Below are 27,118 nucleotides of genomic sequence, written 5' to 3' on the forward strand. Positions count from 1 at the left end.
TGCGCCGCGCGCTCTTCCCCGCCCCCCCCTCAGCGCCGTCCCCTCACGGCCGCCGGTGCCCGGTGGCGCGGGCCTGCCGCCGCCGCCATGTCCGCCGAGCAGGTGAGCAGCTTGTGCGAGCAGTTGGTGAAGGCCGTGACGGTGATCATGGACCCGGCCTCCACGCAGCGCTACCGCCTCGAGGCTCTCAAGGTACGCGGGCGCGGCGCTCCGGCCACGCGGGTGCCCTCGGGGCCGGGCCGCGGGGGACGGGAGGGACCCAGGGGATGGGGGAGGCGGCGCGGCCTGGGGGCACTCAGACCCTGATGGCCGTGTGTGTGTGTGTGTGTCCCGGCAGTTCTGCGAGGAGTTCAAGGAGAAGTGTCCGATCTGCGTGCCCTGCGGGCTGAAGCTGGCTGAGAAGACGCAGACGGCCATCGTCCGGCACTTCGGCCTGCAGATCCTGGAGCATGTGGTCAAGTACGGCCGTGCTGTTGCTGCTGCTGCTGCTGCTGCTGCTGCTGCTGCTGCTGCTCGAGGCCGGCCTCGGCCTGAGCCCTCTGCGGCCCTCGTGGGGTGAAGGAGAGGGCGGGCTGTGAGCTCACCTCGTTCTGAGACATAAACGGGCGCTATCCGGGGTTATCCGTGGGTAACAAAGAGGCTTTGTGTCAGCTCAGTGCTGAGGGCCCTCCCTGTTGCCCCTGCAGCCCTGATGCTTTGTGCTGTGCTGCTGCTACTCGGTTGTGTTGATCCCAGGGATGCTGGCAGCAGCTGTGTTGTGTCTGTTTGGGCAGTGGCGTGGCGGGAACAGTGGGCTGTAGGGCCTCATTCTCTCTAGTTTAGGTAAAGAGGCAGCGGTTCAATGAGAGACAAGGTGGAGATCTCTAAATACTTTCACTCAATGCCCTTTTTCTTTTCATCTCTTCTGTTTTTAACTCTTCCAATCAGATATCGCTGGAACAACATGCCTCGGCTGGAGAAGGTTTACCTAAAGAACAATGTCATGGGTCTCATATCCAGTGTAAGTGCCTTCTGGTCTTTGAAGCGTGGTTCTTTCACTTGGAGATAGAAAACTGGGGGAAACAGGAGTAAAGATGCCTGTTGTCCAGCACCAAGGACCTTGATTCAAGTCTGGAGTTTGTTATTCTCTTGTTTTGCATCCCTGATTGTTCCAGCGTTTGTGCTAGCCATGTCCTCTCACATGGCAGGATCTTGTGAGGCATGTACATGCTCCTTCTGATTTCTTAGAAAGAAGTTTAGTAAACAGAGCTGTTCTATCCTTTGCAGGGGTGCTAAAGCCATTACCTTAGTCACATTCACATTACAATTCTGGTTGCTGTCATGACTGAGTGACTTCCCTTTGAGGAAGCTCCTTTTGGATTTTGCCAACTGTGGATGCCAGGGAAAGTAATGGTGCCACCCAAGTTAACTGGGATGTAGATTTTCCCAATACGGTTTTTAATTTGTTCTCTGTATAGAATATTTGCAACTGCTTTGCAATTTTGATTCAATTACAAGTGTCTAATGTTTACCTATTGGTATAACTCTGCCCCTCTTCTCTGATAGGGAACTCAGAGCATTCTAGAGGAGGAAAGTCACATTAAAGATGTTCTGTCTCGCATTGTGGTGGAGATGATCAAGCGTGAGTGGCCTCAGCACTGGCCTGATATGCTGAAGGAGCTGGATACTCTCTCCAAGCAAGGGGTATGAGCCACACTTGTCTCTCCTCTTCCAATTGCTTCCAGAGAGGGTTTTAGTCTTCCATCACTGTGAGGAAAGCCTCAGGAAACCTCGGGGTCAGGGGAGGCATGCTGATGACAGATTTGAGGAGTGCCTGTAAGATTCAGTTGTTCCAGGAGGGAATTTTGGGAGAGAGAGAACTCCTTTCTTCCAAAACTGTGACTTACATCTTCATGCAGTGTTTTCTTTCTGCATCTCTGAGCTTGCTTCTGGGCATTTTAATGTTTCAACTGTGCTCACGGAATGTGTTTTGTTTGGGGACATCAGGAAACTCAGACAGAACTGGTGATGTTCATCCTCCTACGCTTGGCAGAGGATGTGGTGACTTTCCAAACCCTGCCTACCCAGCGGCGGCGAGATATCCAGCAAACCCTCACCCAGAATATGGAGAAGATCTTCAGCTTCCTACTGACTACCCTGCAGCAGAACGTCAACAAGTACAGGCGCATGGTAAGCGTGTCCTCTCATTGGGTTCACTCGGTACCTGGAAACATGTAGGAACTGGGATGCAACTCCGCAAGTCTTGGGAAACAATGCAGACGCTGTGAAAGCTGCTGCTGTAGGTGTGAAGCAGGGGTCTGCTGTGCCCAAGGAAGGCTGTGCTGATTAGAGCACGCAGGGCTGACAGGGTTTGCGTTGTTTGGATTTGCAGTGCAAATGGCACGTGTACCTTGTGAGTGTTGGATTGTGCAGCTGGCTGATGCTCAGGGCGAACAGCTTAGCCAAAGGAATTGTGGCAAGAACGGATAGATTTGGGGTAGTTTACCACAGTGTTAAAGAGGTGTTGTCCTCGGCGCATGTCTGCTGTTGTTTGCCGCAGTTGTGATTGTGTTGATGCGCTGAAATGCATGAGTTCCTGGTGGCTCAGCAACGCATCTGGGCCTCTCAGGCCCATTTTTTCTGGAGTTCAGGTCAGGAGATGCTTTTCTGCCAAGATGTGGCTAGGAGTATTCTTAGTTTTACTCTTAGTTTTTGTTTAAATTTTTTCCTGAGTTCTCATATAGAGACATACAGGTCGGTTAGGATGGACAGTGAAGGCAAGTGTTATACCAGTCTGTTCTTCTGTGAGGGAAGTGAATTTGAGAGAGTGAAGCGAGTTCAGAAAACAGCCTAGAAATGGGTTGCTTAGACGTACGTCTTGTACTTTCCCGTTGTTATTTTTCTCCTGTGAATTGGAATCCAGAGTTACTTTTGCCAAAGAACATGTCCTGCCTGACCTCTGTTCTGACACATGGATGTGCTGAACAAACCCTCCTGTACAGCAAGAGTGTTTTCTGTGCAGTTTGTTCTGGTGGGTGGGAAACCCTGGTATGTTTTTTAGTTCGGTTGAAATGCATTTCCAGGTAAGGTTTGAATTGCAGTGCTTAAGGTTCTGAAGTGTGGCTGCTTCTGCTAACGGTGGAATCTTTCTGATTGGCAAGGTTGGAGCACCCCAGGAACAAGAAGCCCTCACCACTCCACAGGTTAGCAGATCTTTGGGATGTTTGTGCCCAGGGTAAACTCTGAGGGTTGGGTGTTCAGTTACCTAACTGCACACTGAAGCTGGGGGACATGACAGACACTTTCTCAAGAGCATCGTCAGCAGTGCTTTTAAATCTGCAGCTCTGCGCTAATAGCTCAGTTGTTAAACATCTGGGACACAACCAGGTTTACATAAAGTACACGCATGGAATGTGTTGGTGGGCAGTTTCCAAACCCAAACATTGCAGCCAAAAGAAATTCTTAGGCTGCCTTTGCATCTGAGAAGTAAATAAAACTTGTCTGTCTGAGAAAATCGAACTGCATTTGCATTACTTAGGTATTAAGGTGATGCAAGCAGCGTGTTGCCACTGTTAAGTGCTTGGGACTGTGAGTCAGGCTGTAAGCTCTTGCCCCAGCTCTGTTTCCAGCTCCCATTCTGACTGAGAAATTACTCATCCTTTTCACAAATTAATCTCAGTAGACAAAAGCCACCAGTGTCACTCAGAGGCTATCTCTTGGATGTAAGATACTCAGAAAGGTCCAAAGCTTCTTCCCCAGAAGCTTCCAGGAAGCACTGAAATGCCTTTTCTTCTTGTCCCTCGTGTCTCCCTGGTGCCTGCTGACTGGAGTGTCATCTTTTGGATGAGAAGTAAACTGTAGCCTAACTTGCTATGGAAAGTCCTGTTGTATTACCTGCCAGCAGGCTGTGGAAGTGGTTGTGATGCCTGTAGCAATGTGAGAGGAGACTAGCAGCCTCGTTCATTAGGGAGCTGTTCCATGAAGCTGCTTCTGGCTGCATTCTTGAGAACAAGCCCATCCAGCAGTGACTGGGAATTGTGTGTGTGTTGTAGCTGTTCACTTACCATCTCTTGTTTTCTTTTTCAGAAAACTGATCTGGCTCAGCAGCCAAAGGTGAGTGGAGCTGTGCAGGATTTAGTGCACTAGTCATCGTTAAAACCAAGATTGTTTAGAAACAGGCTTCTCCCAGGCTTCAAATGTGTTACCTATAGATGGGTTTGTTCACCCATTATAGAAATTACTGAGAAGTGAGAGGTGAACCAAGTGTAGAAAAGCCAAAATCTTAGCTGACAGCCTCTGTGTGGGGACTTGGACCCTTTTGCTGCCTCCTCACTTTCTTAGGACAGTTCCTGATACTGTTTTTTTCAGAGAGTGGACAGTTTTATGTAGGAATTGGTGTTTCTCCTTGGCTCTGACCTCTTGCCTCTGTTCGCAGGCCCAGGCAAACTGCCGTGTGGGGATAGCAGCACTCAACACCCTGGCTGGCTACATTGACTGGGTGGCCCTGAGCCACATCACAGCAGACAACTGCAAGCTCTTGGAGATGTTGTGTCTGCTTCTGAATGAGCCTGAGCTCCAAATAGGAGCAGCAGAGTGTCTTCTAATTGCTGTCAGCAGGAAAGTGAGTTCTTCCTCCTCAGCTCCACTGACTCCTCTTTGTTTTCCTCCTATATATATATCCTATATAATTATTTGGACTGAACAATGATATCTTTGCCCTTTTATTGAAGGAGATTAAATTAAAATTTGACTGCTTTCTATCAGTGACACTTGTAGCAAATGTCATGCCAGCACAACGCTTACAGCAGTTGTTGGAATGCTCCAGCTTCTGTGCTTTCCTCTCAGCGTTGGAGATCCCCATTAACTTTTGTTTTTTCATTTTCTGCAACTGAGAAGTGGGAAATACTGTCACCTAGCTGTGTCATCTAGAAGCTCAGATCAATGACAGCAGGATCTAAACAGGTGATTTGACCCATATGTTCATAAGCAGCTAAGTGTCAAGGCTGAGTGTTTATCAGCTGCCAGTCTGCTGTGAAGAAGAGTTAATGTCAGAGTATCAAATCTTCATTTTATAGTTTCTGTGGTGGGGTTGCTGGGGAGGGAGAACTGTTGGAATCAAGGGTACCCCTTTTTTTTTTTCTTCGGTAACAGTTTTTAATGAAATCCATTTGTGGATTGCAAGCACCTCTCCAGATGAAAGAACAACTGAGCATCTTCCAACCTCATTTGCAGATGGGAATAAGAAGTTGTGCTCTAATCTAAGCATTTGGTTTACTTTATGCATAGGGGAAGCTGGAGGATCGGAAACCTCTGATGGTCTTGTTTGGAGATGTTGCCATGCACTACATTCTCTCTGCTGCCCAGTGAGTACCATCCTGCTGTGATTGTTTCACACAGCACTGCATACTAATGGCTTTTTAATTGTGATTTGCTGGGTTAGGAGACGACAAAACCATCATTTAAAAAGAAAGACAAAAACATCCTGTAAAACTGCTGTTTTTTCAGATCCTGTAATTGAAGGGCAAAATAGGATCAGTACTTCAGATTCCCCAAGGTTTTTCTTCCAGCCTAAAATCAGGATCGAGGGGACTCAGAAAGAAAGGGAATGTTAGATGTTGACAATAAAGCAATGCTTTTTTATGGTAATAGTAAAGAAAATCCCACCTCTATAGAATGTAATTGTTCTAGTGTTCTCTTTTCTACAATGTAGTTGGCAGTGTGCCTGTTACTACAGTATGAGTAACTGTGACACTTTTTTCCATTCTTCTCTTTCCCAGGACAGCAGATGGAGAGGGCCTGGTGGAGAAGCACTATGTTTTCTTGAAGAGACTTTGCCAAGTTTTGTGTGCACTGGGCAGCCAGCTGTGTGCATTGCTAGTAAGTCTCTACTAATACCAGCAGCAGCTCTAGCAAGGACCGTTTCCAGGGCTGAGGACACGACAAATCTGATTTGACCTGGAACCAGGGTTCTCTGCACATTTGTTAGCCTTAAGGTTCCCTCCACAGGTTTGGAAAAGACAGAAATTACTGTGCCTGCAGATGGGATAACTGCGTGCTGCTGAGTCATAGGAATGTAGGATGAAGGGAGCTTGTATGATTTCAAGTTTCCTCTGTCAACAAGAATCATCTCAAAATTTTCAAAATGCTTAAGTTTTACTGAAAGTTGGTTACATTTCTTTCTTTCTGCTACTACAGAAAAACTACTTGAGGAAATCGCTCATGTTAGGAGCTGTTTAAATTTCACCACTGAAAGTAACTTAGTGTACACCCGTTTGTTCTTCTACCTAGATTCTCTAAAGCTTAAGGAAAAAAAAAAGCATATTTTTTGTTCCCACTGTTCATCTTTGTAATATTCTGTGCCAGTGTCAGGATGAAAATGCACACCAGTATTTTGGATACAATACTGACTTCTGAATTTCTGCTCCCTCCATTCAGCACAGTGCTTCCACAGCAAGGAAGGCAGGCTTGCTGAGAGCTGCTGCTTGTGAAGGGGCTGAGGTGTCCAGCCTGTGTGAAGGTGATAGAGCTGAGAAAATTCTCAGAGGAGGATTATTTAAAAAAAATAAAATGAGGATTTATCCCTAGCAAGAATGGGCAGCAAACAGTGAGTTATTACTTTCAGTGTGGGATGTTAGTCTGTTGGGAAGTAATGAGGCATATATTTGAATCCTCTCACACTGATCGCTTGTACTTTGCTGTACAGCTCCAGAGTGGGGATCTTCAGGGTACTTGGGTGTGTGTTACCTCAGTGAGGAGCAGCAGAACCTTGATTTATGGCATTGAGTGAAATTTCCTTGTCCTGACAAACTTCGCAGAAAGTTACTGGTATGAGATGTTGACGTCTTCAACACAGGAGCCAGTTGGAGGAATGGGAGTGAAATCTTTTGGGTGTGTTTTGTGTGAAATTTGCAGTCTGTGGTTAAAAGTTATCCTGCTTAGGTGCTGCTGGGTAGGAGCAAAGCTGATACTCCTGCTTTATCCACACCACTTCTGAGCCCAGAGTGACATGTGGTTAGTATCCTGTGTAAAATTGTTTGTCTTCCTAACAGGGCTCAGATTCTGAAGTGGAAACACCCACCAACTTTGGAAAATACCTTGACTCATTTTTAGCCTTCACAACTCACCCCAGCCAGGTGTGTAGTGGTCTGAGTCTTGTACTGTAGGTCTGTGTAAGAATGTGTGAATGCATAATTAAACTAACGTACAGAAGACAGCAGAACTTCATCTGCCAGCTATTCCTTTCCTATTTCCATTTCAGCTGAAGAAGTGGAATTCTGAGTGATATCTCCTCCTTTATTACCCCAGTAGGAATGGTATCTGACAGAAAAGGGCTGAGTAGAGAATCTACAGTATTTGCAACTGACCCTAGCATTTATTTAAAGAGATTTTTGGCTGTTTGAACGTTTGGATTGAGCATGCAGGGTACCTTGCCCTCTCATAAACAGGCAGTGTAGTTTCTTCTTCCCTACTCATCACAACTGGAATGTTAGCAGTGCAGATGGCAGTACTGAAATCCTTCTCCATTCCTTTCTTTTCCCCATCCAGTTTCTGCGATCTTCCACCCAGATTACATGGGGAGCCCTGTTTCGGCACGAGGTTCTGTCTCGTGACCCCTTGTTGCTGGCTATGATCCCCAAGTATCTTCGTGCATCTATGACCAACCTCGTGAAGGTACGTGGGAACTCTGTGCAGATCAGTGTGAAAAGCAATTAAGTGAACATGGCCTGTGACTTAAGAGGGAGAAAATATATTTCTACTGGGAGTGCCAGAGACATTCATCTCCTTGACACTGGTGTTAGCTGTGATGATCAACTGCTCTTCCTCCCTGACCTCGTCTACTCTATCCTTAGGTGGGCTTTCCCTCTAAAACAGACAGCCCCAGTTGTGAATACTCCCGTTTTGATTTTGACAGTGATGAGGATTTTAATGCCTTCTTCAACTGTAAGTTGCCCTCACCCCTTGTGGATGCTATTGTACGTGCCTGTCCTCTTATTTTCAGTTGCTGGCTGCCTTTGGAGGCTACCATGTTGACTTGTCAGCTTCCAAATGTTCTAGACTGAAATAGGACACTTGGAGATGAATTAGTTTGGGATTTTCCCATGGAAGCTCAGTATAAAGGTGGTAAAAGCAAAGAGACCAGCATGAACAAGGAGATGTTAAAAAAGAGGGAAAATGAATGCTCACCCATCTATGGAGATCTAGGTTTGCAGGGAAGGAACTCCAAAAAAGAGGGATCTCCAACAAGAGATCCTTCCTTAGTGGCAGTCAGCCCTTAAGTGAGGTCTAAGAGCTCCACGCCTTCTGGTCTCACAGGTGAATTGCCTTCACCTGTGCTCCCAGGGCTGACCACATCTTTCCTTCAGGTGCTTGTTCAGTGGTTCAGGCTGTGACTCAGCAATTCCTATACATTCAGGCATTTCATTTTATTGTTTTACAAACATATTTTCCAATGATTTCACTTACTGGCTAGGTGAGAGGCCTAGAAGTTTGCTACTTAGTGTCAGAGGAGATAGGCTTTGTGGTGACCTAGATGAGGAGAACAAATGGCCTGGAGTCCTGTTCACGTTAGGAGAGGAAGGGAGCTTACCAAAGACTGTCTGTGCCACTCCAGAGAGAAAATCTGTCCTGGCTCTTCTATGAAGGTTTTGGTTCAGTAGTGGTCATAAGGATTGAGTTTATAGAATAGCTGATCTTAAGCGTAGTCTTAAACCAGCAGAGGGAGAGCCTGGATTTTAATTATTTCATATTTGCTTTCTTTTACTCCCTCTAAATGAGTTTGGCTGTCTCTGGTTGGTATAGTTTGATTCTTACTTAAATTCTTAACTTTTACCTTCATGTTTGAAGACTGAGTGTTGCATTTTTGTACTGTTCATTAGATTATTTGTTTTACTTGACTGCAATAAATTTGGTTGGGTGTAAACCAAAAGGCTAGATGCACAGACACAGAAATTGTGATAGCTTCAAGGGGTTAAATGGTCTTAAAAGTTTTTAACATACCTGAGAAAACTGGTAAGAAACCTAAAATAGAACTATTTGGACAAACATCTCTTTTAAACAATACAAGCTGAGTCTGTGGTCAGTAGAGCTGTTTCTTTTGTTTCTCTGTGTGATCTTGTCCTGGAATGGTTTGGAACAAATTAAATACCTGTCTTGGTTTTCCTTTTGCTGCTACCTTTGAAAATGAAAGCAAGACTTTCTCTTTTGGGGGTGGGTTGTTATATTTTTGAGTTAGCATTAGCTTAGCAGCTTTTAGAACCTGTTGCTGAGCTGGGGTAAGTTGAATAATTTGGAGCAAGTGTGTTTAGCCAATGGAAGTGATGGTTATCTAATGCTGGTTTAATGCTGGTTTAATATCCGTGTGTCTCATAATGTTTTGCAAGTAGAAAATATACAGTCTGAGGAATATTTGTTAGTGAAAAGAGGAGACTTGATTGTGCTAAGTCTGAGTTTAACATAATTTTCATGATTTGTATTGCACTTCAATTGAATTTTTCTGTTGATCCATCACTCTGTAGTCATTTATATCTCTTCCAAAAAAATGTTTGTCCTGTTGAAGTTAGTTTATTCACTGTTTATCCGAGATTACTACACAGCTGTTGACAGAGCAACAGACAAAAAATGTTCCCAGGTCTGCAAAGCTGCAGGTGAGCTTTGGGGAGGGAGCATTTGTAGCATCAGCTTGTTACAAGGTATACCATCTTTCACTGCAGCTTTCCGAGCCCAGCAAGGAGAGGTGATGAGGATGGCTTGTCGTCTGGACCCTCGGACTGGCTTCCAAATGGCCGGGGAATGGCTGAAGTACCAGCTCACAGCTCCTGTTGATACTGGACCCATGAACTGTAAGATTTTGGGGAAAGAAAAAAAAAAAAACTGGGGGGGGGGAGGGATTTTAATTCAACCCGAGAAGGAACTACTCTGCCTTTTCTTAATTTGGTTGTATATTTTTGAAGGGGAGTCAAGAGACTGCAGTAGATTTTCAGGTTTTCAAGGTCTTTGCAAGTTCAAAACAAAAGCAAAACAAAAAATTATTCTTTGCAGTCTGCTTCTGAAATAGCTTCTGTAGAGCTCCTGGTGAGCAAGAAAGCTCCCCCTCTGCACAACATTTTTCCCTCTGATATAATTTTGCAATTATTTGGGCCTTGTCATCTGCATAGTGCTATTTTTGTCCAGGGCAGTTCTGCTTGGCTGGCAAATCCCTCTGTCAGTCACCTTGATTCCTCCCACAAAGGAAGGCCACCTTGTATTCTACAGAGTCACAGTGAGACCTGTGTCTTAGGTTTCCTGATGAAGCAAATCACACTGGAGTACCTTAGTTGCTTGCAGTGTGTCCCTGCTAGACATCTGCAGGGACAGCTCCGTGACAGAACTACTTGGGAGTGCTAAAATGATGCATGGTGGGAGCTTGTAAGCCCAGTGTTGTGCGTGAGGAGAGGAGCGTGATGAGAGCTCCAGTGTTCTCTTCCTTTCAGCGAAGACAGGAGAAGGTCTCTGCTCCATCTTCTCTCCATCCTTTGTGCAGTGGGATGCCATGACTTTCTTCTCAGAGAGCGTCATCAGCCAGATGTTCCGGACCCTGGATAAAGATGTATGTGAGCCACATGCTTTTGCCTGCTCTCCCACCTTGTTCTGGGTTGATATAAATGGGTTTTTTTTTTTCATCAGCCATATTGTCCTTAAAAACTCTTTTTTTTTTACCTCCATGCAAAAAAGACAGGTGGTTTGTTGAGTGCTTCTCACAAGTACTCATCCTTCTTTAGGTGGGACTGATCTCATATTTACTCACTGTGTCTGATATTTTTTTGGTTCTGGTTGGTATGCCTTGAGAAGTCACTGCAGATGACATGCTTTGACACAGTTCCTTGTTAGAAGAGCAGAGGAGTGCTTAAGCAAAAACGTTCTAAGTTTATTAGTTTAAAGCGTCTTCAAGCTTGACCCATTTCTTTCATTTTCTGTACTTTTATCTGAGTGAGATGAACACATGCTCAGGTAGTGGGAGATCAGAAGGTCAGATGAAATTTCTGCATTTTATTCTTAGGCAAATCAGAAGAAAAGCATTTTTTTCTCTTAGTCTCCTGTAGCCTGGTTTGATTTGTATTGTTAGTCTGCACTTTAGTTTAGCATTGTAATCACCATAATATATTTGCATGGGTTGATGCAGTTGTTAAGCGTGGAATCTGTTGAACAGCTAAGAGAAAAACTGGGAGTTAGAGAGGGGAAAATAGCCTTTCCCAGAGATACAGGCAATCCTGGGGTTTTTGGATCAGCATTTCAAGATTGCTCTATCAGCAATGCCAGTGTTTGCTATCCACCTTCCCTCAACAAGTGCACATAGCGTGCAGGTAAACTCAGGTTTGCATTGCTTTCTTTTCTGCTTTTGAGAACAGCTGCCTTCAGCTGAGAGGCCTGATATCACAGCACCAGCAACTCAGCCTCGCTCTAAGGAGTTCTGTGGTGTGTGCAACAGGCTAAAGCACTGAGTGTTTCCTCTTCTTTTTCTCTCCTTCTTCCCCATCTCTGCCCCTGTAGGAAATCCCAGTGAATGATGGCATAGACCTACTGCAGCTTGTCCTTAATTTTGAAACAAAGGATCCCCTCATCCTGTCCTGTGTGCTCACCAATGTCTCTGCTCTGTTCCCATTTGTCACTTACCGACCAGAATACCTACCACAAGTACTTTCCAAGGTAGGTACTTGCAGACAGTGCTAAAATCAGGTAGGTTTTTAAGGAGCTGTGGCCATTTTACTAATTTGGAGTAATTTAAACCTCTTGATGTTCCTGCCAGGGAGTCTTTTGTGTTAAAAATGGTAAAACAGATTGAATCTTGTTCAGGGAGAAATGGTGTCGAACAACAAGTATTTTGCAGTTCTAGACTTAAATCTCAACATGAAGTGTACATTGTGGGCAGTAAACACCACGTTTTATTTCAAGGTTTCTCTGTGATGATGATTAGTCTCTCTGTTTTGTCAGAGGTTCTTTATTGACTTAATGAAATTGCTTCAAAGTCACATGACCTCTTCCTTGAGCTCAAAACACCCACAGCTGCTAGATATTCACAAATGACACGGGCTTTAGGATTTTTCCTTCCTTTTCTTACAGCTGTTTGCTTCAGTTACTTTTGAAGTTGTAGAAGAAAGTAAGGTACGTCTGAATTATTCTCTACTTATGTGCTGTAACAGTTGGATCAGATTGTATTTTATTTAAGTGAATGCTGAGTTGAAGACTCCACTATAGTAAGCTTCTCAGCTATAGACCTGCTTCTGGAAGGGGCTGTGGAGTTCAGACATAAATGATCACGATACAGTTGGTTGACATAGCCTTACAAGCTTTGATTTGCAAACTTAGAAGGCTACAGGTGTGGTCTAAGGCCAGTGCACTGAGTCCTCAAATCTACGCTGCTCCTTTTGACAGTGAAATGTATTTGTTAGCTGTGGGTAGCCTTCAGTGGCTAGTACACATGGCTATGAGCAGTGCCTGTAAATCTGCCAGTTACCTAGGGGGAATGCTTGCAATCTTGATGAAGTCAGTAAGACCCGCAGCATCCTCTTCCTGGAGTGCAGCTTGTCTGGACATGAGCTTTTTGGGTTGGCTATAACTTCAGAGCAAATTAGTTGTCGTGTGGTTGGGGTGTGTGTGGAAATGTCAGGGACTGTTTTTTCATGTGTACTCAACACTGCAGAAAATTGTACGTGATGCATTTGTTTCTTGAAGATACCCTGCATTTTTCTGAACTTTCGTTTTGTTGCATTGAAGTTTGTTGTGTCTGTCCAGGCTCCTAGAACTCGAGCAGTGAAAAATGTGAGAAGACATGCATGCTCCTCAATCATAAAGATGTGTCGGGATTACCCTCAGCTTGTCCTGGTATGTAAATTCAACTCCATCCTGCCTCAATTTCAGCTGGATTTTGTGGGACCTTCAGTTCCCTTGGGAACAGCCTCTGTTTTCCTTCAAGGAAACAATCCTACTGCAGAAATGGCAGCATTTTGTTCCCTGCATCCTGCCCTACCATGATCCCTATAATTTTCTGCCTGAAAAACTGAATAGTTAAGTGATAAATTGAAAGGAGATGATGGTGAGGAGGAGGCAAGCAGCACTGGGTGCATTTGTGCAAAGTGTTCGCTGAATTTCTGCTTTATCACTTGTGGTAGTCTCAGTTGATTCTTTAGCTGAAGACATTATCAGACTCATCTTCAGACTTTCTTCTATTACCTTAAATAATGAAGGAGCGAGAGGATTAGCTTGAGGATACTAGAAAATACAGACATCAGTTATTTACCTTGGAGTAAGTCTGAGTATTTTTGAGTTATGTTTGGTTTTGCTGAAGTAAATAGCTGGCACACACTCCTTTCTTCAGCAGTTTTGTGTTTGTTGGCTTCAGGGTTATGGGAGCAGCAGAGGGAATTGCCATTTGTTTAAACCTCATTTTTGAGGATGCTGATTAAAGTAGTTTAGGAGTTCTAGTCTGCAGCAGCTATCAAGAGCCAGGAGGTTTTATCTTTTTCCCTCTCTGCTGACCCTTGCACTGCAGGGAACTACAGCACCTTCTTATCCATGGCAAGCCAAACAGTCAGCTGGGAAGAGCTGAGGGCCCAGAGCTGCCCCCAAAGCATGTTGGTGGCTTTGCTGCAAAGTTAGAGAGAGAAATGGTTGGAACTAGGTGGATAGAGATCAAACTCAGCCATTCCTGTGGATATAGTGATAAACGTATTAATCATTGCTGGCCTAATTGTGAGCAAAGAGATAGAAGAGTCTGGTACTTGATAGCCAGGATAACTTCTTTGTGTAAGTAAAAGGTCTCCAACTATTTTGAGGTGTGTCCCTGCTGCAAGGGAAATGACTGCCTTGAAGAGAGAGATGTCCTCTGTGTATTTCAATCTGGAGAATAAAGTAAATTGGTTGCAGGATGATGACAGAGGGGCAGGGAATTAGAGATGTTCTTGTAGACTGAACATTCAGAAAAACTAGGGGCTGAGAAAAAGAGTTGGCTCTGTAGAGAAAAGCTAATTTAGGCATGCTGCTCCAGCTGTTGTAAATAGCATGGTACACCCCAGAGTTTTCATCCCTGCCTTCCCCAGTTTTCTTCCTCCACACCAAATGCGTGACTTTCCCGATTGGATGTGTTTTCTAGCCCAACTTCGAGATGTTGTACAACCACGTGAAGCAGCTGCTCTCCAATGAGCTGCTTCTGACACAGATGGAGAAGTGTGCCCTTATGGAGGCCCTCGTCCTCATCAGCAACCAGTTCAAGGACTATGAGCGGCAGAAAGCTTTCCTGGAGGAGCTCATGGCCCCTGTTGCTGGCTTATGGCTCTCCGCAGAGATGCAGAGGTATGAGTCACTATTCAGAGCTCTGAGTTGGAGGTATTCCAGAGGTATTGGGGTGTCCCAGTAAAGAGTGTACATACCAAAAGAGGGTGGTGGGATGCTGAGATACCTTCTGTGCTCTGGGGCAGTCACTGTGTGCTGATAGCTCTCCTGACATCCAGAAATTGTCAGCTGAGTCTAAATGCTGTTTGTTGAATCTTGCTAGGTAAGAGTAGTTTAAAATGATAGGACGCTTCCCAGCACGCTCAAAGTGTAGAAAGTGAGAAGTGGATCATCTTTCCTTATATCCAGATGAAGCTAGGAAGCTGCCCTGGGCAGCTGGGTGTGTACAAGAGTTTACCCAGCAATGCTGTCTTCATAAAGGGTTCAAAGGTCTTATGTTCCCTTCGCCTAAGAGAGCTGGGAATTGCAAATCATCTATTTGGAGAGTGTCCACATCACTGCTGCTTCTCATGTTCTCAAGTACAGTGTGGAGTGCTAAACTCTCTGGCCTGTTTTATATTTGTTCTTTATTGGCCAGTGTAAAGCTCTGTTCAGAGTAGCGTGGTACAAACAATAATGCCCTGTGCTGTCTTCTACTGCTAGAGTTCTCTCGGATCCTGAAGCCTTTATCTCCTATGTGGGTGCAGACAACAAAATTGCTGATCCAGTTGTGGAAGATCCTAGTGGCCTGAACCGCTCTAGAGTAAGTATCATGCCAGGAAAGGCATAATCCATTGAGAGAGAGGACTTGCTGTATTTCCTTGCAAAGAAACCAGCAAAGATTGGTCCTGTCACTGTGTTCATTTCTCAGAAGTCAGTTAAAATGGCAAGTGAAGCCTGCTAAGTCATCTTCAGTTATAGAAGCACTGTGTGGTTACCTAATGCTTCACATAGTAATGCAGAGTATTGCTTTTGAGATAAGATGATGATGGGTTTCTCTGAAAACACGTTTATTCAGACAGTGCTCTGGCTGAATATGCTCTGTTCACATCTCTTGCTGCAGATAAGCTTTTGTGTGTACACTATTCTGGGAGTTGTGAAACGAGCTCGTTGGCCTGCAGCGATGGAAGAGGCAAAAGCTGGAGGGTTCCTGGTTGGGTACTTGCCTAGTGGAAGTCCAATCTACCGCAATCCCTGCACTGAGCAAGTCCTGAAGCTCTTTGACAACTTACTTGCTCTTATAAGGTGGGTCAAGTTGACTTCAAATCATTTATGTTGACTTAAGAATCTCTGAAATCTAAACCGTGCTAAACAGATGATGTGCTCAGAGCATGTTCCCTCAGTGAAGCCAGTGGGAATGCAGGCTGGTGCAGGTGCCCAAGTACTGTTCCTGACTGTTCATGGTGGGGAATGGCACTGGGGTAACTGGAGCCTTCTGAACATTCATTGGCTTGACCTACAAGAGTCCATCAAAGCCAATGGGAGCTTGGGCTGGGGTTGCCTCCCCCACCTTTACTGCTATAAATCTGCCACACAGTTAATCATTTCTTGACTAACATCTCTCCTCTGCCCTCAGCCCCTGCCAGGCCACCTCTCCAGTCACCACCAGGGCAGTCCCAGCTCTCATCACATCCTTTTTGCGTTGTTCTCTATTCAGAGTTAAATCAAGCTGGTTTTGCTGAACATGAATGTCAGCTTCCTAAAGCACTGCCTGCTATTGAAACCAGTGATCAGTGCATACTCTCAAGCTGTTGCTGCCTTGCAGTTACTCTCTGCACACCATTGGTGTTTTATACATCTAGGGCAGTCAGAGGAGGCAGAAAGATGAGGCAGAAAAGTACAATCCAGAGTAACGTGGTTCCCTCATTTATAAGTTAGGAATTTGTCTCAGAGTAACTGCTGACAGTGTCTGGCATAATGCTTCTTGAGCTGTCTTGTTAGATAACACCACATGTTGCTTACCTGAAAACTTGAGGTCTGTCATTGGCAGGAGATGTTGAAAAAAAAAAAAAAGCCTTTTCAGATACACTGATATTTCTGCTCCCAGATCTGTGAGGAGGGGGGCCTATTACTCATGCTCTGTCAATCCAGATCAGTTTGGAAGTCACTAATGAGCTCAAGACTGCTGCTTCCAATGAGAAGCAACATGCTGGACTGGTGGGACAGGGACGTGCCGTATTGGCCCATCTCTAGCAGCACTTCTCATCTCAAAGCTCCTTGTAGCTCAGTGAGTGGTACTTTGGCCCATGGGCAGGGCTGAATCATCTTGTCGTGGTTGTGGTCCAGAGGAGCTTTGCTTGAGATGGGTTTGTGTTTTGCCATGGAAGGCTGAAGATCTGAAGGGTGAGCTTTTGAGGCAGGTTGAGTAGAGTAGGTTGAGTACCACCCTGAGCAGTGGTAGCCTTGTGCTTCTTCTAGAGCGTGGGACATACTATGGGAAATCAACTGCATCAGTGCCCAAGATCTGAACAGGCTTCAACAGACAGTTGAAGCTGTATTGCCTGTACAGTTGCTGTTCTTGCTGGAAGTCATACATTTCTAAAAACACTTGGCATCTCTGTTGCAACAAGCTTAGGAAGCTGGTGTCAAGTTGGATTTGCATTGCTCTACCTGGAAAAAGATGGAAATTGCACCTGCTTGTTCACCATCTCCAGGAAAATATATAAGCTGTGTTCCCTTCAGGTGCTTCCCTGTCACTGTAAAGGAGGAGGCTTCCTTGCTGTTTTTAGACATAATGCATCTGTGTTTTACAGACTTCTCCTCTGCAAACCTTTCCAGAGTTTTTTGAACACTTGGTAGCTTAGACAGATAGGCCTGAGCAGCTGAACTGAACTCTGTGTCAGGCACCAGTATGCAAAAAAGGGCATTCTGCAGGCAGAGCAGTTGGTCCTGCTGACTTCTGGACATTGTGTGGCATTTTTCTGCTGTGTTTGCAGTTGGAAGCAGTGAAAGTTGCTAAACTGTTGGGTTTTGGCCAAGGTGAGTAGCTTGATGGTGAGAACAGAGAAGCGAGCTGAATGAGAGTCCAGGTAACAAGGAAGATAAAGTAGCTGAGTGGCATGGGCAGCACGGCGTGTTCCCTGCCAGCCTCTTTTAGCATGTAGCCATCTCAGTAGCTACGCTTACTGAATGATTTTGAAGTTGTTTTGTTCATCACTGCTTGCAGCTTTCTGACTGATACTCTCTTTCCCTCTGTGGTACAACATTTCATCTAACTGCTTTCTCAGTTCTGGTTTAAATCGTTCTCTCCTGGGTTTAAACCCAAATTACAGTCTCAGTCTCTTATCACAAATTCAGTCTTGTCTTTAGATGAAGGTACTTTGGCAGTTACATTAACTGATTGGCAGAGCACCTTCATTGTGCTGGGATTTGCTCATGTTTTAAGTTGTTGTGGGCTTTTTTTGTTGTTGTCTTACAAATGGACTGAAGAAGCATGGCTAATTCTTTGCAGAAACAAAGACTTTTGTGGAACTTCTCTTGCTGAGTTGCTGACAATATCCAGGCATCAGTGCTGGTGAAATAACTGTTGGATAGACATGGGATTCTGTAGCATTTTCAGTGTAGACAGCTCAGGATCTAGGTCAAGACTTTAAGCATGGTCTGTTCCAAACGACTCATCTCTTGGCCTCTTAAGCTCACCTCTTTAGGCATCAGTCACTCTTTCCAGCAGAGCTGTGGCCATGTCAGAAAACACATTACCTGAAGTCCTGTGATATCCTTTAAATTAGAAACATCTCGAGTTTTGTTTTTCCATGCTTTTCTGAGTGTGGGATGCCCAGGAGTGCTGCATGCTGATGAGAGTCTCAGCTGGATCGTGCCTCAGGGCTACACCTTCACCTACAAAGGTCACTGAATGCTTTAACTCCTGTGGGAGTGACTGATCAGCCCTTTTCTGTTACCGAAGGGACCTTGCTAAAATGTGAAGGGAGACTGGCTTGTTAGTGACCATCTGCCTTCCCAGCTGCCGGACTTGACAAAATACTTCAAGGATTCGAAGAACAAACGGCTGTGACCACAGCTTCAGGATGTGACCATCTGACCTTCCTGCTGGGGTTAGAGCTGCGGGGCCCCAGGGTGCACCCCATAATGCTGCAGTCCTTGGCTTTGCCCCGCTGCCCATTTGCTCAGGGTGATGAGGCAAAGCCAACATCAGTATGGAGCCAGCAGGAGGTACACAGGAGGAGAGGTGGTTTATAGCAGCTAGGATTCAGGCAGCCCCAAGCAGAAATGCGTGGTTTCTGAGTCACTGGAACTGCATTGTCCAAACTTTTGGAAGCAGGGCTGCTCCCTCTTGGGAAATGTAAAACCAGCTTCTGTCCCCTTTGAGGCCTGTTGCATGGTTTGAGACCCAGCCCAGAATGAGAGTATGAGTGGTTAAGAAGTGATTTGTGTAACCCTTATGACACTTAAATACTTGCCTCCCTCACGTGCAGTGAGCAGGGAAGTATGAAGTACTTGCAGAGAAAAATGGGATAGTTGTTGTTTTGGAAATAACTCGGGCTCTCTGCTAACTCAGGCAGTGATCACTGCATTGGGGTTGCCAGGATTGCAAAAAGAGACCTTCAGAAAACATAAAAAAATCATTAAGACATGAGTGAAAGCTGAGACTCTGGAGAACATACCGAGGTCTACCCGTGCTCCCTTCCCCCAGCCATTCCCATGTATCCCCCTGCTTTGGGAAACGCTGCTCTAGGGGGAGATACTGAGTTGCCCTTGATCACCTCTAGCAGCAGGTACAATGGCATTGCAGTTTTGGAGGAGGCTGCAGGATTTGTGCTGTGTGCAGCTGGCGACACCCAGAGTGGAGGTCTGAGGTCTCAAAGGAGAGAGGTAGGTGAGAGAGACACCCCCTGCCAAGTCCAGCTCTGAGTGTCAGTGCCCTGGCTAAGAGGGGACCCATTTTGGCCTGGATGGCAAGAACCGGCCACCTGTGGCGGAATTGGTGTCCCTCTCGGAGAGCTGACCGTGGCCACCTCCTGGTGACGTGGAGTTGTTCCCAGTTGGATGCATTGTCCAGGGGGCACCTGTGTCTGCCACGAGTAACACCTGCATTGCACCAGTGTTCTCCCTAGAGCCCCTCCAATGCCGCCTGCCATTCTGGGGACTGTGACCCACCCCTGGGGGGCAGTGTGTGTGTTTGGAGCTGAAACAGCCCCTCCCTCTGCAGGGGACTTAGGTGCAGATGATCTCTCGAGATGACAGAGTCTGTGTCTTGTTGGTTTTTAAAACGCATTCGTATCCCTTTGGCCAAGCTAATAAGCTGTTGCCAGCATCAGCTGGAGAACTGCTGGGAGTTCTTACTGTCGGTGCTTGCAAGGGGTGGGGTGGCCGAAATAAGTAGAAGGGGCAGCCAGGAGATCTGGGACATGAGGTGGAGTCACTCCATGTCTCTGTGGGGTGAGCTTCCCCAGTATTTTTGCAGGTGGGGAAGGGGGATCCCATGCACACGTGCTTGGTCTCACCTTCCTCATCGTCTGCCTCAGAGGAGCTGTTCACAAGCTGAAGGAGAGGATCCCGCTGTCAAGGGCAAAAGGGGTCGACCCACATGAATATAAACCGAGTGCTCTTCTATTTCAGGACTCACAACAACCTCTACATGCCAGAAATGGTGGCTAAGCTGGGGGAAACATTTGCAAAAGCCTTAGACATGCTGGAGGTAGAGAAGAACGCCATCCTGGGTAAGGAGCTTCTCTTTAACAGCGTGTGGGCAGCTTGCGTAGGATTATCTGAGGTAGTGGCCTGCTGACAGGGGCTGGAGAGCCAGCTTTTTCACAGTGTTTGCAGCTCGGTTTTGCTTTGAACCTGCTGAAATGAAGAACAACTTGTGGCAAACAAATCCATTTCTTCTGAGTGAAATAAAGGACATTCCACCAAGGTGCTTACCTGCTGGGCAGGAGTATGTGCGGTGTGGCACTTCAGGCTGCAGAGTCTGGGATGGATGTAACTGTCTGCCTTTGAGTGGTGCTCAGGCAGAAGTGAGTGCAGAAAGCTGTCCCAAAGGGTAGGAACCAAGTCCTGCATTATGGCCCTGTCACTTACTAAACAGAGACTTCTGAAACCTTAAAATAGATTGGAGACAGAAGTCTTTCCAACCTAGCAGGAAAAATTGGTCTTGTGGATAAAAGTATAAACTATTACTCTGGAAACTGTACTCTTGAGGGGTGTACTGTGCGCTCTCATTAACGTTGCTGACATTTATTCTTTCCCACAGGTCTCCCTCAGCCTCTACTGGAGCTTTATGACTCTCCCGTTTACAAAACAGTCTTAGAAAGGATGCAGGGTTTCTTTTGTACCCTCTACGACAACTGGTAAGAGCACTGGATGCCCCCAGCACTGCAGTCCAACATTGCACAGCTGGAGCAGCAGGCTGTTGCTGGGTGCTGACTTGTTCTAGACTTGTGCTTTCTATGGGCACTGCACTCTTTAATAGCCAAGTACAAGGTGCAGTGGTGGTTGTAGCCTACCATACACAGGGAGCACAATCACTGGAGGAAGCACACCAAAACGTGGATCTGCTTTTTAGCTCCTCCACAATCATGTGTGAACGTACATCAGCACTTGGAAGTGCGTTTTACTGCTTAAATGCCTCCTGAATGGTCCTTCCTCTGCAGATAGATAGCTCAGGGAAAAAGAGATACTATGTTAAAATTGATAGTGTTTAAGTCAATGGGAGCCTCTTATCTCAAGATAGGAGCTCTTGCAGCCTTTCCAGGTCATGTGCAGAGCATCTGTTCTCTAGCACTGCAGCAATTAACCTGTTCTTTATTGCAGTTTCCACATACTGGGAAATGCAGGCCCATCCATGCAGCAGGATTTCTACACGGTTGAAGGTCTTGCTGCCCAGCTCATCAGCTCAGCTTTCATCAACCTCAACAACATTCCTGATTACAGACTGCGCCCCATGCTCCGTATCCTTCCGTCACTGTCTTGGCCAGGCAGGCTTTGAGTGTGCCAACTGAAAACCTGGTGGCTTCCTGATGTTATTTAAAGTATGGCCAGGACAAAACGGTCAGAGGAAGAAGCTGTCACTTCGTGCTCGGGCTAGGTCCTTGCCGTTTCCTCCCGCTGCCCTGTAAGTGCTGTTCAGTGAGGAGCTGTTGGCAGTGGGAGGGAGGGAGTGGGCCCTTCACCTTCCCAGCAGAACGAGCTGCTTTGGGCAGTGTAGCAGCAGGCCGTGTGCGCTGCGTCTCTTCCTTAACTGCTCTGTGCAGGTGTGTTTGTGAAGCCCATGGTACTCTCCTGCCCTCCAGAATACTACGAAACCCTTGTCTGCCCCATGCTGGGACCACTCTTTACCTATCTGCACATGGTAAGAAAATGGATTGTTTGACAGTCGCTTCTTGGCAGCCCAAACTCCTTGTAGCAGCAGGCAGCGTGGGACAGCCTCTGTGCCTCTCCAAAGTCAGCACACACCAGGGCAGAGCCTCAGTACTGAGCCATTTTGATGCAGTTTAGTGGAGCAGATTTTCAGATGCTTTGAACCCTGCCTTTTCCACAGCACCCCTTGCTGTGAACTCAGACCGTTGGTTGTCGGATCCTCAAACTTCAGCCAGAAGTTGGAGGTGGGAAGCTTTTGCCTGTGTCCCCACATTTCTTGGCAGCTCACTCGGATTCCCAGAGTCAGCACAGCCACAGCATCTTTGTGGTTGTTCACTGCTGTTGGTAGCAGTTCTCATCCCTCTCCAAGTGGGGCTGTATTTAAGGCTCTTGTACTTCTGTTGACAGCAATGGCTGCTTCCAAGCGAGCCTGCGCTAGGGTTTCTTTGCAGTGTGGAATCTTCTTAGGAAGGTATTGAATCTTCCCTTTTGTCTTGGTCTTCAACAGAGGTTGTCTCAGAAATGGGAAGTGATCAACCAGCGAAGCATGCTCTGGTAAGCTTCACCCTTCAGTGAGTACTGACTGTGGGATATGGGGAGTGGGATGGAGCTTATTTATGTCTTTTACTCGGCCCTTTGCACACAGAAGAGCCCTGTCAGTAGGGAGCTGGAAAATACTGATGCTTCTGGAGCTCTGGCTTGAGCTTACAGCTTTCTGGTTTTGCTCTTGCACTTGCTACGTGGTGATGTTAGTGAGGAAATTTGCTTAGCCCATCCTAACCTGGCCACAGCTGCACCCTTTGCTGAGAGTGGTGGTCTTAGCTGGTCCATGGTCTCACTCACTGTCCCTTTGTGTACCCCGATGGTGACTGACTCCTTGTGCTTTGGGCAGGGGGGGATACTTTAAAATTACACCGTCTCCCCTCACACAAAAACCTGTCCTTTTCAGTGAGGATGATGCTGCAGATGACAACCCTGAGTCTCAGGAGATGCTTGAGGAGCAGTTGGTCAGGCTGCTGACCCGAGAAGTCATGGATCTCATCAGTAAGTGAAAGCAAGCTGGGTCCACTGCTACACTTGGGATGTTTGCCCTGGAAAAGAACTACATGATTTCCAGCTTGCAGTAGAACTTAGCTTATAATGGCCAGTAGCAATTAATGTAATCACTAGAAGCCATGTGTGAGACAGACCTGTCAGAATCCTACCTCAGCCTAGTAAGAGGCCACTTTAAAACCTTCAGAAGGAAAGAGTTTTTGTCCTTTTTATTTTGCTAACAGTTATGGGGACAGTGCTGAAAGCACGGAACCCTAGGAATCCAGTTGTCTTTTGGAATGCGGGCTCTTCCTTTCTGTGCCCTGGAACCAGATACATGACATCAAGTCGTGGACAACATGAGTATAGAGTGGGTTTTTTTACTGACAGAAGCATCTCTTCCCCACAAGCCGTCTCCTTTCTTCGCCTTCCTTTTTTCCACTATTGTATTTTTGCCAGTGTGGCTTTGAGCAGAGAGGCAGGGAAAATTAACTCCACATAGAGTTTACAGGTCCTCAGCTTTGTATCTCTTCACCAGTCTTACAGCGTTGCTGTTCTCCAGTTTTAGGCTTCTAATAATTTTATGCATTCCTAGTTCTTAGTAGTTTGAAGCAGCCCCCATGCAGCAAGTTCCATTGTGGGAAGATTCTTTGAGTGGGTCGTTTTGGCCTATTATTTAGTACAGTATTTGGCTTTTATTGCCATGCTTTCAAATTCTTCAGATATTGTGTGAGAGGAAAGGTCAGGGGAGACCTGGGGGAAGATTGAAGCAGCTGTGAGCCCTTTAGAGAATGCAGGATCATCTCTGATTGGTCTGAGGTAGCATCTTGTCTCTCATTTTGCTCAATTCCTCATTAACAATTGTTTTTGCAGCCGTTTGCTGTGTTGCTAAGAGAGGTGCTGAGCATAACTCTTCTGTTGCTGTGGATGGAGATGGTGAGTAAATGCCCACCCTTGCCTTCCCACCCCTTTGATGCATGTGAACACCTTTCCCATTGGTGCAGAGGGGAGGCTGGCCTGCGGATGGAGATTTTGAAGGGTACTGGTTTTGTGTGCAGCCTTCTGCTCAAGTCCTTCCCAATATTTCTGGAGACCACAGGAAAAAATAAATAAGAACAGCCTAGCCTAAGGGTGAATGTGCTGTAGGGTTTGTGGGGCAGAGGGCTGAGCTGAAGAGCAGGGTGTGCATAGTACTCCTGAGAGCTGGATGGGAGCTAGTTAGATGCTAATTCCTGCCCCACAATGAGTGGGTGCAGTCTGCTTGGAGGCTGTGTGCTGTTCCTGGGTTCCCAGCTCAGATACTGCAGTGACTTCCTCAGTGTCAGGAGGCCCCATTCACAGTGCTGCTTTTCTCTCCTGTGCAGATGATGAAGCAATGGCCACGGATGTGACTCCTCCTGCCAGCGCAGAGCTGACGGAGCTTGGGAAGTGTCTGATGAAGCAGGAGGTAAGAGCTTGCTTTCATTGCCACCATCCTTTCTGTGCACTCTTTGTCCTGTGTCTCTGGGGCAGACAGTCTGCTTCAGCGTTCCCAGTGTGGGTAACTTCTTTTCAGACCGTGCTTGTTTTCTGAGGGCTGTGTTAGTTGTTGCAGAAGGGTTTGGAATCCAGTATAACATTCAGCTACAGTGTGTCAGCAGTTCTGCAGGCGAGGCAGAGGCATTCAGCGCTCCCTGGCTTTGCCTCCGTCCTGGGCTCCTGGCTTCAAATGCAACAACCCCACACAGCAGCTGCACCTCGTGGTGCTTGTTGGGTGCTTTTCAGCACCTCCAGCTGCAGCAGCACACAGGATGTAGAGTCCTTGGTTTGCCTCTTGGTTCCCTTTTGCTATAAATGCTAGAGGTGGGAAACGTCTCCTGACTGGTTTACTCTTCTTCCTCCTTCCCAGGATGTTTGCACTGCTCTGATGATCACTGCCTATGCATCCCTCTCCTGGAAGGACACCTTGTCCTGCCAAAGAACCACAACACAGCTGTGCTGGCCGCTGCTCAAACAGGTACGTACAGGAGGCAGAAGGGATTCATTCTGGCAGAACTGTGAGGGGAAACTGAGTGTGGTGAGAATGAGAAGCGTGGCTGCTTCACCCCGGGTTACCTTCTCCCTTGGGAAGGCTGAAGTGCTGTAGGAGGGCAGTCGTGTCATATCCTGCTTCTGTGCTGACGGTGCCTCTCCCCCAGGTGCTTCCAGGCAATCTGCTGCCTGACGCCGTGTCCTGGTTTTTCACCAGTGTGCTGAAGGGCTTACAGATACACGGGCAGCACGATGGCTGCATGGCAGCCCTCGTCCATTTGGCTTTCCAGATCTACGAGGCCTTGGTGAGAAACTGTCGGCGTGCCAGCTTGCGGGGGGGGGTGGAAAACAAATCCCTTGTCTGCTTACACACGGGCAGAGGAGCCAGCGGCCCCCAGGGAGGGGCAGCCACACTGACTGTGCTTCTCCTTGCAGCGTCCTCGCTATGCTGAGCTGAAGGTGGTGATGGAGCAGATCCCAGACATCCAGAGGGACTCGTTGGAACAGTTTGATTCAAAGCTTCTTAACCCAACACTGCAGAAAGTGGCGGACAAGCGCCGGAAAGACCATTTCAAACGCCTCATAACGGGTTGCATTGGGGTAGGTGATGTCCTGGGGGGAAAACGAGCCTGTTTCATCTAATCCCTGTGCCCTGTGGAAGTATCTGGGCAGCCAGCCTGCCTCCCTGGCCCCTAGCAGGTGTGCTGGTTGCTTCCTGAGATTCCCCTCACCTCAGAGATGCAGGCATGCTACCCCTGAGCTGACTGGGGGCTTTGAGGGTGGTGATGCCTGATGCCTGTCTGTCCTCTGCAGAAGCCGCTCGGAGAGCAGTTCCGCAAGGAGGTTCACATCCGGAACCTCCCATCTCTCTTCAAAAAGGTGAAGCCATCCCTGGAGACAGATGTGCTGGAGACAAACGAGGACGGAGAGGATCTCACTGTGCTCTTTGAGCCCTGAGCCTGGGGTGCTGCAGCCATCTCCCTCCCTACTTGGTATTTCATCTCTTCTCATAGTAAGCACATTAGATTCTCCTTGTCACCACCTCTATGAGCATTTGTCTCAATAAAGCCCCCTACAGGTCCCGTCCCATCCTCCTCCCTACAGTGAGATGGGGTCTGTGGTGGCATCTGATGCAGTCCATTAAGCTTTCTCTTATTCCTTCCCCTCCCCTACACTGGATGAGCATCTTTCGACCTTTGTCTCTCTGCAAGGTGGGAGCTGAGCCCATAGACTGTTAAGTAAAACCTGGTCATCCTGTAGCTTTGGGTCACTCCTACTCCGTATCTTCATCCTTTGGGGTTTAGGATTAGTGCAGAAGAGTAGTGCAGCATGTGGAAAGGGGCTACCTTTATCTTTCTCTGGGTGCTAGTAGCCAGGCTTTGCAGGGGACCCATCGGGCACTCCTGTCATGCCTATCTCTAGTGGACTCGTGTTCTGACGGATCCATTTCCCTCTAGGCTGCTGGGCTGAGGGCTGTGTGCCAAGGAAGCCTTGCAGTGCTCTAGGATCTCCTTGACATCGCTCTTTTTAAGGTGCAGCTCCTCTGTGGGAAGCAGACACCTCGTACATGTATATACATACGTACGTGTGTATATATATGCTCATACAACTTGCTTTACCCATAGCCAAATGAAAGGCTGTGACTTTGTGCCAGCCTTTCTTGAATACCCTTAAGGGGGAGCAGGACAGGTTTCATTTTTTGTTTCTATCATGCCCTGATGACGGCCAGTGCAGGGTACACAGAATCTGGACCAATATCTGAAGCACCTGCAAAAGAAGTGGCACCTCCTCACCCTCTTGCTGTGGAGGTGACAGGAGTCTGTGTTCTCACCCAGCCTGGTACTTCCCAGAGCTGCGTAGTGGGGGCAGGAGAAGTGGGGATTGTACTGCAGTTTACAGGGGTTTCAGATGACGTGAGGCTTGTATCAGACCACTCTGGTTTGGGAAGCTGTTTTTTCTTAACATGACAGATAGTTCACTCAGCATATGCTAACGTTGGCCGAGGAGCTGTGAGGTTCTGTCCCATGCTAGTTTTGCCATTAAGTCGAACAAAACAAGTAATAAATCCTGCTGGACCGAAAAGTTTGAGTAGGAAGGGGTAGGAATGCACAAAAACAAAAATGAGTGTGCCTTGGGACTCTCCACACCCTCCTGCCCCTGCTGTTCCACCAGCACCCTCCACTTTCCTCCTGGCCTCAGACATTTTTAACCTCTGAGCTGACATGGCTCCCGGCTCTAGCAAAGGCTGGGTGTATTTATTGTGTTGTGATATTTTTAACATTCTGTGACTTCATGCTAGACACAAGGGGTTTTTTTAAATGGTTTTTAGAACCTTTTTTTTGTAGGAATGTTTAAACCTGAAGCTGTCTCTGAACTGGTTGTGTTACACCTCTGAATGTCAGTAAAGCTATTCCAGTTTCATACCCGTGGTGTCATGACTTCGTTTGTATTCAGCACTCCTCGTTCCAGCTGCCAGAAAGAAAGCACAGCCAACGGTAATGTTACCAGGGAAGGGATGCACCAGTCCTGATTAGCT

The 27,118-nt window shown here is 46.9% G+C and overlaps 1 protein-coding gene across 6 annotated transcripts; it reads left to right on the forward strand.

The window, feature by feature from the left end:
* The first annotated feature begins 27 nt into the window (after positions 1-27).
* XPO5 (exportin 5) lies at positions 28-26,653 on the forward strand. Of its 6 annotated transcripts, none has more exons than XM_065755692.1 (33): positions 28-192; positions 338-459; positions 928-1,000; positions 1,546-1,683; positions 1,987-2,169; positions 3,141-3,182; positions 4,066-4,092; positions 4,415-4,600; positions 5,266-5,342; positions 5,757-5,856; positions 7,029-7,112; positions 7,525-7,650; positions 7,830-7,920; positions 9,690-9,818; positions 10,449-10,564; positions 11,506-11,661; positions 12,076-12,117; positions 12,730-12,837; positions 14,105-14,304; positions 14,887-14,986; positions 15,287-15,468; positions 19,801-19,901; positions 20,435-20,531; positions 20,995-21,131; positions 21,435-21,532; positions 22,049-22,095; positions 22,490-22,584; positions 23,446-23,508; positions 23,937-24,019; positions 24,461-24,568; positions 24,750-24,887; positions 25,018-25,182; positions 25,396-26,653. In XM_065755692.1, exons 1-33 carry the CDS (start codon positions 88-90, stop codon positions 25,537-25,539), a joined length of 3,663 nt encoding a protein of 1,220 aa, XP_065611764.1. In that variant the 5' UTR covers positions 28-87; the 3' UTR covers positions 25,540-26,653. The 6 variants fall into 6 exon arrangements, with proteins under 6 accessions (XP_065611764.1, XP_065611772.1, XP_065611786.1 ...); XM_065755700.1 differs by having other exon boundaries at positions 12,748-12,837; XM_065755721.1 differs by having other exon boundaries at positions 67-102.
* The last annotated feature ends 465 nt before the right edge of the window (positions 26,654-27,118 follow it).

Source organism: Cyrtonyx montezumae, unplaced genomic scaffold, assembly GCF_038088225.1.
Source record: "Cyrtonyx montezumae isolate F1298 unplaced genomic scaffold, pur_monq_1.0 scaffold_0, whole genome shotgun sequence".
In the NCBI taxonomy this organism is placed as follows: domain Eukaryota; kingdom Metazoa; phylum Chordata; class Aves; order Galliformes; family Odontophoridae; genus Cyrtonyx; species Cyrtonyx montezumae.